Here is a 9,552-nt window from a genome sequence, read left to right as displayed (position 1 = left end):
TTAAAAAAATTTATTTTCAGAGAGGAAGGGAGAGGGAGAGAGAGGGGCGGGAGAGAGAGAGAGAGAGAGAGAGAGAGAGAGAACATCAATGATGAGAGTCATTGATCGGCTGCCTCCTGCACGACCCCCACTGGGGATCGAGCCCTCAACCCTGGCATGTGCATTGAACCCGGGACCCTGCAGTCCACAGGTTGATGCTCTATCCACTGAGCCAAACCAGCTAGGGCGGAGGTGTCATTTTTTAATCAAGGGCCACTGACCAAGAATAAAATAGTGTAAAAAAAGCAAGTTCACACCCCGCCTTCCATTTTATTAAGAAACATTAAACTTCAAATGTGTTAGCTCTCTTAAAAACATTGTATATTTCTAACATACTGAAAAATGTGGAAAATAATATAATTAATACCACGTATACCAAGATTTATGAAGTCAAAGTTGCCATATTTGCATCGTATCCTTTCTTAAAGGGAATAAAATGTTGAAGACACAGTTGCAGCCCATTGGCTGTGCTTGCTCATCCTTTTCCCCACCCTCCTCCCCAGAGCACCCACTCTAGAGGATGCTGGTTTCTTTAGCCATAGTTGCTGCTTTTACTTCCTGTCTGTGCATCTATAGACAACATACAGCATTATTTTTGTCAATTTAAAAACTGTATGTGACTGGCATTATGCCGTAGGTATTATTCTGCAACTTCATTTGTTCAGTGTTACCAGGTGGAACCAAACTGCTTGCCAAAGGGGCTACACCCGTCCGCACTCGCGCCCTCTGTACGTAGCCTCTCTGCTGCTCCCCACTCTTGCTAACTCAGCGTTGTCAGACTGTGTCATTTTCACCAATTCGATGGGTGTGGCATGGTACGCCAATGCTGCTGTCATTTGCCTCTCTCTAATAGTTTTTTTTCAACTTCCTGAATTATTTTATTTTGCAACTAGTGAATTTTGTTATTCAAAACACTCAACTCAGTTTTTTCCTCAATTACTATTTATACTCAATATTATTCTGTATTAGCTTCGGCTGTACAGCGTAGTGGTTCAAGAATCATATACTTTATAAAGTGGTCCCCCCGATATTTAAAGTGGGGGAGAGAGGGAGAAACACCACTGAGCCATGCTGGCCGGGCCACAAGTATTCCTTCAAAGCTCCCCAGGCCCGGCCGGCGTCGCTCAGTAGTTGAGCGTCAACCTATGAACCAGGAGGTCACGGTTCAATTCCCAGTCCGGGCACCTGCCAGGGTTGTGGGCATGTGCCTGGGTTTCGAGGTCCATCCCTAGTAGGGGGGGTGCAGGAGGCAGCCCATCAATGATTCCCTCTCATCATTGATGTTTCTATCTCTCTCTCTCTCCCCCTTCCTCTCTGAAATCAATAAAAATATATTTAAAATTTTTTTAAAGTATACATGTGCCTGGCCCCATCTCAAACCAATGAAATTAGTCTGGGGGGTGGGAGGACAGGAGTCTGTCTCTTGGTTTTAGGATTATTATGTTCTTGTTTTCTATACTTAATATCGTTAATGGTATTTGTCCTTCAGTTAAACAGAAAAAGGTTGTGTACAGTCTATGATTTGTTATTTCCTTTTAGCTGGTATCTTAAACTAAATTTCTAGCTCATCATCTCCTGGTGCCTTTAAAAAAACACACACGTAAAAAATACAAGGTTCTATTTTTTAAGCTGTCAGCTGGCCGTGGCCTCACAGCGACGAGCCAGCCCTGCTTCCACTTGCCTCCTGTCCCAGCCTGTCCCAGAGGCACCGCCCCGCCTCCCCTCCCCTGCCTGCCTTGCTCGCTTCCTCACTCTTCTTCCTCACCAACTTCCTTCCTTGTTGTCCTAAGGCCAAAAGAGTCTCATCATACTGCATCGCAGACGACGGCATTTTCTCTTGCTCCCCCTCTTTAGTAGCCCCTTTAACAAAACTTTCCATCTCTGATCAGAAGACTAGTCAAAACCCTGAAGCCCCCTGAAAAGGGAGCTCAGATGGGGTTGTTATATTTTATAATTTTCTTTTTTAAAAATATATTTTTTTGTTATTGATTTCAGAGAGGGAAAGGAGAGAGAGAAAGATTAATGATGAGAGAGAATCATTGATCGGCTGCCTCCTGCATGCCCACCACTGGAGATCTAGCCCACAACCTGGGCACGTGCCCTGACCGGGAATCGAACCAAGACCTCCTGGTTCATAGCTCAACACTCAACCACTGAGCCACGCAGATCGGACAGATGGGGTGTTTTATCAGGTCAGCTGTAGATCTGGAGGAAGCCTATCTGTCCCCCCACAATGTGAGGGAGCCATGCGCAGCCCACACAGGCTTCCTGTTGGTCTGCCCCAGCGCTCCATGGAGGCTGCCTTATTCCCACCGAAATGCCTGGCTAGTCCCAGAGACAGAATGGGGACTCCTGGATAAAGGAGATTTATGTTGATCCTCTCAGCCCAGACGAAATCCCTTCAGAACTCAACTTCACCTGACGTGTTTGGAAGCTGACTGGCCCCTCGTGCACACTAGTTGGAAGGCTGCTTGTCGTTGACCGTTTGCCAAGAGAGTGTTGTGTGCGTTGTGAGATAAATATCCTTAATGACTAAATAGAAAATACTTTATCTGGTTATGTATTTTATATCCAGGAATATGCATTCTATTCAGGAACACACACACACACACACACACACACACACACTGGAAAAGTCCTTCATTCCTCAGAACACACATGTCCACAACCCTGGAGAACCTGTCTTCTCACTACTGTGTCTCCTGCCCAATGAGGCGCCGTATTTCCAACCCAGTCTTTACCACTTCTCTGACATTCTCAGTTCTTGATCTCGCTCCTCGGCAGCCCTGGGGGTCTCCTCCTGTGCAGTTGCCAGAAAGCACGGGGCTGATACAGGGGAAAACAAAAAGCAGCTTGGTGATTGTGCCGGGCAAATGAGAGCGCAAGATACAGCCTCTGACGTGACCTCAGGCCCCCATCCTCGCCCCCCCCCCCTGCTACATCATGCCTCTCACCTGTGCTGTTTGGTTCCAGGAGCTCGTGTGAATGCCAAGGACAACATGTGGCTGACCCCGCTGCACCGGGCCGTGGCCTCCAGGAGTGAGGTGAGTGGCTGGCTGATGTGATCTACCACCTTCAGTCCCTGGGGAGAGAAACATTCTCTGCTGAAGCAGGGATTCTCACTGGTGAGCTAAAGGCTTCTGCTTCTCATGCAAGAGGGTTACTTACCAGCAATGAACAGCTGTTGATTTGAGTGCCAGCTGCATGGCAGGCACAGGGCTGGGGGTGACTGGCGTGGGCCCCATGGTCCTTGACTTCAGTGAGCTCTCAGTCTGGAGGGGGAGGCACGCAGGTAAGTGGATCAGTACGACATCAGAACCGAATGGAGGAGGAAGCAAAGAACTGCTTGAATAGAGAACGTCTTCCAAGAAGAGATGCCTGGCTGAGCCAGACCTTCAAGGATGAGTAGGGACACTCCCAACTCAAGGGAATGAGGCTGTTTCAATAAAACTTTATTTACAAAAACAGACCAAAATGATCTGTGCTAAAATATTTTTAGAAGTATTGCCTATTTAAGAATATAGGCCCCCTCCCCCACACACTCAAATACATATTTTCTTTGCGTAACCTGTTGCTTTGTGTGAAATGCATTTCTAAATATTTCTTTAAAAGAAGTACCTCTTGAAAATAATATCTCATTCCCCTAGTCTTAGTTACTCAAAAAATAGACACATTTTGTGACTTTTAGAAAACAAACTTCTAATGATTTCACTGGTCTTATCTCCAAAATGTATGAATTTGTGAAATGTTCTTGTCTATTTTGTTTTGTCAGTCTATCCTCAATTTACATACTACTTAACGCAGAGCAAGAATTAGTACCAGTGCAGTAAATAACGCACAAGGCAAAGGTATTCAAGTGACAGTAGGTCTTGTTATTTTGCTCTGAATGTGTGAAAAGCATCCTGTACCAGCAGTTTTTACACCAGTTCTTGGAGATGATTATCTTCAATCTTTTTGGCCATATATCTGCAAAACTTTCCCAGCATCATCTTCAAAATGTGCATCTCATTTATTTATAAGTTATACACTGAACTGCTGTCGTATTTCCAGGCACCATAGACTCAGGGGGAGGCTCCTCATTTATCAGATCTCCCATGACCCAGGGAGATAATAGGCTTCTGAAGGCTTTCCTGTTTTGGCCAAGCTCCTGTCAGACCTGATGAAATCTGTCATTACTTTGCCTTGTAATGTAGGCGATAGGAAGCTTTACCCGGAGTGGAAGTGTCAGCTCCGTAGCTTCCACAGTGTTCATGCGGGTTCCTCGCGTACACCTGGCTTCATTTAGGATGCTCTTCGTTAAAGGGCACATCTCACAACCTGTAAATGGATGTGGCAGGCTCTTCCCTATGCCTTTGGGTGCACTCCCAGCGAATGAAAGGAGCCAGGGCCACCCCACCCCCTCAGGACTGTGGAAGCCCCCCTCTTCCCTGAGGGCATCCCCAATACTGTGAGGCCAGATCTTCTGCAGAGCTGACTGAGGGCACAGCGCCAACCCAGAAGTTAAATCCAGCTGAAATGCTTTCCTTTTTAAAGAAAAATACAAGTGAAGATTCCAATATTTTCTTCCCACATCACAACAAATTAATTGCCTGTGGGTCTACTTAAACCTCCATATTTATGAGAACAAAGTTGATAAAAAAATACCATTTTTCTAATTTAAATTTTAATGCTTTATTGTGATTGAGCTTTTCTTTTGCTTATTTTTTGTGAACTCGGCTAGTTTTTAGGATAGAACCTACTGGGGTAATATTTCTCTCAACCTTCCATAGTTCTAGCCATGTTTCACACAGCACAGTATGTGAGCATAATGGGTACACATGTTTTGCTCTGAAATGGGCTCAAGGACTATTTAGCAATCATTATTTTATTGTCTGTCTTGCTGAGGATGGGTGGCAGATATATTTCCTCCCCTTTTTCGTAATCTTAACAAATTGCTTGCTTGGGCCCTGTCAGCTTATTACCCTTTATTTATAGCATCTAAGTGGAGTTACACCACTTCTTTAAACTAGATTCTCTAATCTGCAAAGTTAATTTCTTTTACCAGCTCTCATTCTACTCAGTTAGCCATTCCCTTCCACATGTACTGATTTATGGAACATTCTTTGTATTTTATCATTTATGTCCCTGATGAAAGTATTAATCTTGAGAGTTTGAATTGTCTTCTATCGGGGGCACTTTTAGAAGCCCGGTCACTCCAGGCCTGTGGGGATCAGGGTGGGCAGAGGTGAGCCCTTGGCCCGTGAAGGGGGCAGGAGTATGGGACTGATGCCTTTCATTGGCTCATGGATGACAGATTGATAAGATGTCCATACAGGAGCTCCATTAACTGCCCCAAGGATGTCTCTGGAAATAAAGAGAAGCAACCACAGCCCATCGCCTTCCCAGAGAAGCTGCATCATTCACTTGATTCAGCAGAGGCATCACAGTCGTGGCTGTGTAACCAGGTCCCCACGGAGGTCACAGAGAGCCCGAGGCCGGCTAGACCCTCGGGGTGGGACCAGGCATCTATTTGTAAGGGCTCCCCAGGCGGTTTCATGCACAACAAGGTAGAGGTGTAGTTCAAGAGGCAAACAAGCTGACAAGGTCAATAGAAGGAAAGTGAAAAGTGGGAGGCTCAGGAAAGTGAAGGGACTCAAGAGTAGAAGAGAAACCACCCCTTTGTAACATGGAAGAGGCTGGAAAAACACTTGTGTAGCTTCAGGTTGAGATGGTAACAGACATCCTCTTTGCTTCACTGCTTATCGATCACAGAGTGGGGGTTACGATGTTGGCCGAGAGCACTGAAGATTTTAAATCGATCCAAGAATGTCTGAGGGGCTTGAAGGCCTTGGGCTTTGGAAGGGGGAGACTGATCGACAAGCACCTCTAACCTCGGATGATCTTGGGGGGCCTTTTGGCTGAAGGATATGTCGCCCCGATGTGCACACTTGCACATGCGTTCTCTCATTTGGCCAAAAACGCCTGCTACCTTATAAGGAAACCTTATACTCAGAAGGTTTATTTGGTGTTGGAGCTGTGCCAGGGCCCTTGGCTAACAGACGGACAGGGAGTCTGTTTGGATCTGCTCCACTCTGCATCTTTATCTCGCATTCGCTTTGCTTGTCACAGGAGAACATCCCTATGAAGGCGGCCGCGAGGGCAGGAGCCGGCCCTCTCTGTAGCTCGGGGTCTGGTGAAAGCGCTCACACCCAAGGAGTATTGATCGGGCATCGGTCCGTGACCCCTGCGCACTCTGCTTTGCTTGTAGGAGGCAGTGCAAGTGTTGATTAAGCACTCGGCGGATGTCAACGCGAGGGACAAGAACTGGCAGACCCCGCTGCACGTCGCCGCCGCCAACAAGGCCGTGAGGTGTGCAGAAGTGATCATTCCCCTGCTGAGCAGCGTCAACGTGTCTGACCGCGGCGGCCGCACGGCCCTGCACCACGCCGCCCTCAACGGCCACGTGGAGGTGGGCGTCCTCACTCCTGGGAGCAAGGGTCCTCCTTCCCGCGCTCTCAGCCCGATGGAACCATCTGCCACCTGTGTCCTCTCTCTCTCTCTCTTCCCACAGTGGAACTAATAGTACTGCTGAGACCTTTATGGAATGTGGTCATAATATTTGTACACAAAACCACAGGCATTTATATCCATTTTTATTTACCTATTTTTAAATATATTTTTATTGATTTCAGAGAGGAAGGGAGAGAGAGATAGAAACATCAATGATAAGAGAGAATCATTGATCAGCTGCCTCCTGCACGCCCCACACTGGGAATCGGGCATGTGCCTTGACTGGGAATGGAACTGTGACCTCCTGGTTCATAGGTCGATGCTCAACCACTGAGCCACCCTGGCCAGGCTATATCCATTTTTAAATTTGGAGCCACAGTGAATTGAAAAAGTATCCATCACCTCAGTTTTTTTCTCCTGATACACATGCTGCCGGGTTTGAACTCTGTTTGACTCCGATCTCTGACGGCCTGGCCTTCCACTTGGCGCAGTTCCCCTGCGGGCGGCGAGGGGCCCTCCCCCGTCCACAGTGCACACGGGGCCTCACTCTTGGCTTATCTTGCAGATGGTCAACCTACTCCTGGCCAAAGGGGCGAACATCAACGCCTTTGACAAGAAGGACCGGCGGGCCCTGCACTGGGCAGCATACATGGGTGAGTGGTCCGTGGATGGAAGGCAGGTGCATGTGACCTTCATGAGGGAAGCCAGGGGTCTCTCACTGACCACACGGGTTCTTTCTCGGGCAAGTCTGACTTCTTTTTCTGCTTGGGATTCAGCTGGATTGAGATTTGGTCCGTTTTCCTGGCAGGCGTCGAACACTCTAGTTGGGCAGTTGCTTTGCCAGAGATTTATTTCTCCAACAGGAAGGAGGAGGCATGCATCATGGTCTGGACCCCACTGAGTGCGCTTCAATCTGGATTGGAAAGCTGCACAAATGGTGCTTCTTTTAACTTGTTGTGGAAGCAAGATAAGGTGTTTACAGAGAAAGCAGCCTGGCTAGCAAAGCAAGGATGTAAATGCCATTTGTCTTTGTATTTATAAATATTTTTGAAAGAACCAGAAAGGAAGGATGGATAGAACGCCCCTCCCCACCCCCCGTCCCCGGCTGCTGTGTAGGTTGAGGTGGCCGGAGTCACTGTGGATTGTCCTGATTCTCCATGTCCCGCGAAGCTGGGGCTTGTAGTCCTTGCTTCTGCCAGCTTGGCCGGGGAGAAGGTACATTTCTCTGTTTTTCCTTTTCACTTCTGTTGGCCCAAATACCACTGACAAAAGATAGACCAAGAATAGAGTTTATTCTCGGTGAGGTCCTGTGGGAAACGGAGGTCCTTCCCTTGTGTTTCTGATTGGAGAACATCCTGCAATTAGAAAGCAGACAAGATTCTACTGGCGCCAAGTTCTAACCCACGTAAAGGCCCATCCCCAGGAGACGATGTTGGTAAATTATGGGAGATCTACACAATGGACGCTGTGCAGTAACAGCAGTGATGACATTGTTGTATTTATAAACATAGGAGGGTCCTCTGACATGTCAACTGAAAACAGATCACAACACAGTATCAATACGATGACTCCCATTAAAAAAATCTATACAATAAAAACAACCTGGTATATGTTCGTTGATCATCTCCAGGGATTAGTGATTGTAGGTGATTTTGGTTTCCTTAATACTACTTGGCTTTTCTGAATCTTCTTAAGCATATAGGCCTTTTGTCTCATAAAAAAACAGTAACATTAATTGTGGGGAGAAAAGAAGGTGGGTTGGAGCAGGGATGAAATAAAGGATGTGCTCTTGGGTCTGAATGCATCTCTGGGCTTGGACACCAGAATCCTAAGACTTTGTGAGCCTATCATGTGCCGATGAGGTGAGCTGGGTTGGCTGAGCCGATTGGATGGCCCTGTGGGGCTGGAGCCGGTGGGCGTTTGCCAGGCCGACCTTCAGGCAGAGCACACAGTAGGCTGGTGTGGGATGGCACTCAGACACCCGGGGCTTCCAGTCTGTTCCTTGCTGATGTGCAGCTAGACTAGAGCATGTGTGTAGAATTGCTTTGAAGAAGTAAAGTCGTCATTATGTGTGTCATCAGGATTCAAATAGGAAAATACATAGTTGATGATCTGTAGGAAATAAAGGACAAAGCAGGACGAAAGACAGCACCACTAGTCTTTCTATATACAAGTCCTGGGGAAAAAGAGTCAAATATTAATAAAACAAGCCATGACCAAACACTCTCTCTCTCTCTCTCTCTCTTTCTCTCTCTCTCTCTCACACACACACACACTCACACACACACACACACGCACACACACACACATCTCTTTCTCAGGCACACACCTCTCTCTCTCATACACCCCTCTCTTTTCACACACACACACACACACACACACACACACACATTTTAGACGAGACAGTACTCATCTACCCTTCAGTTATCAACCATGTTTACAGCGATGACCCCGAAGCATCAAACCATCTTCAGCCACAAAATAAAGGTCAAAAGCATTTAACATATTATATGTAGTGACTTAGGGAACAGAGAGAAATATTCTAGATAATATGCCAACAGGGGTTGAAACTAGGATTTTCTGTTTAGCCAATAATTCACGAGAATACTTTTAAGTGAAACCATATGAAATTGCCATTTCTGTGCCACTCCCAAACACACACACACACACACAGTAGCAGTTTCATATAATTTAAAAGTTAATCTAGAGTCATCCTGCTTAATTGATTTTTTTTCTTTCATTAATTTTTTTTCAAACCAAATTGCCACTGTTGGGCCTCTCAGTGAGGCATGGCAATGGGTTTCAAAAGCATTGCTTTCATTTTAACATAATGCTTGAAGGTTGTGGTACTAACACGTTACAGGGCCTTGTTCTTACTTAGTATTTATTGACGAACAGGCATCTCTCCTACTAGATTCTGCAGAAAAGGCTCCCATAGGAATCATCTATTTCTCCCCACCCCAGCATTTACATAAAGCCTGACACATAGTAGGTGCTTTCTAAATATTTGTTGAGTATTGTCAT

The 9,552-nt window shown here is 46.4% G+C and overlaps 1 protein-coding gene across 3 annotated transcripts in view; it reads left to right on the top strand.

The window, feature by feature from the left end:
• Nucleotides 1–9,552, top strand: part of ANKRD44 (ankyrin repeat domain 44) — a 131,401-nt gene that overhangs the window by 30,374 nt on the left and 91,475 nt on the right. For all 3 annotated transcript variants that reach the window (XM_015566105.1, XM_015566103.1, XM_015566104.1), the window contains exons 3-5: nucleotides 3,013–3,083; nucleotides 6,287–6,487; nucleotides 7,094–7,181. In XM_015566105.1, the coding sequence (XP_015421591.1) occupies nucleotides 3,013–3,083; nucleotides 6,287–6,487; nucleotides 7,094–7,181 (360 nt within the window). The remainder of the gene's footprint in view (nucleotides 1–3,012; nucleotides 3,084–6,286; nucleotides 6,488–7,093; nucleotides 7,182–9,552) is intronic.

Source organism: Myotis davidii, unplaced genomic scaffold (assembly GCF_000327345.1).
Source record: "Myotis davidii unplaced genomic scaffold, ASM32734v1 scaffold221, whole genome shotgun sequence".
NCBI lineage: Eukaryota > Metazoa > Chordata > Mammalia > Chiroptera > Vespertilionidae > Myotis > Myotis davidii.
The sequence above is the reverse complement of the archived record's forward strand: the minus strand, read 5'-3'. Positions and strand labels throughout refer to the sequence as shown.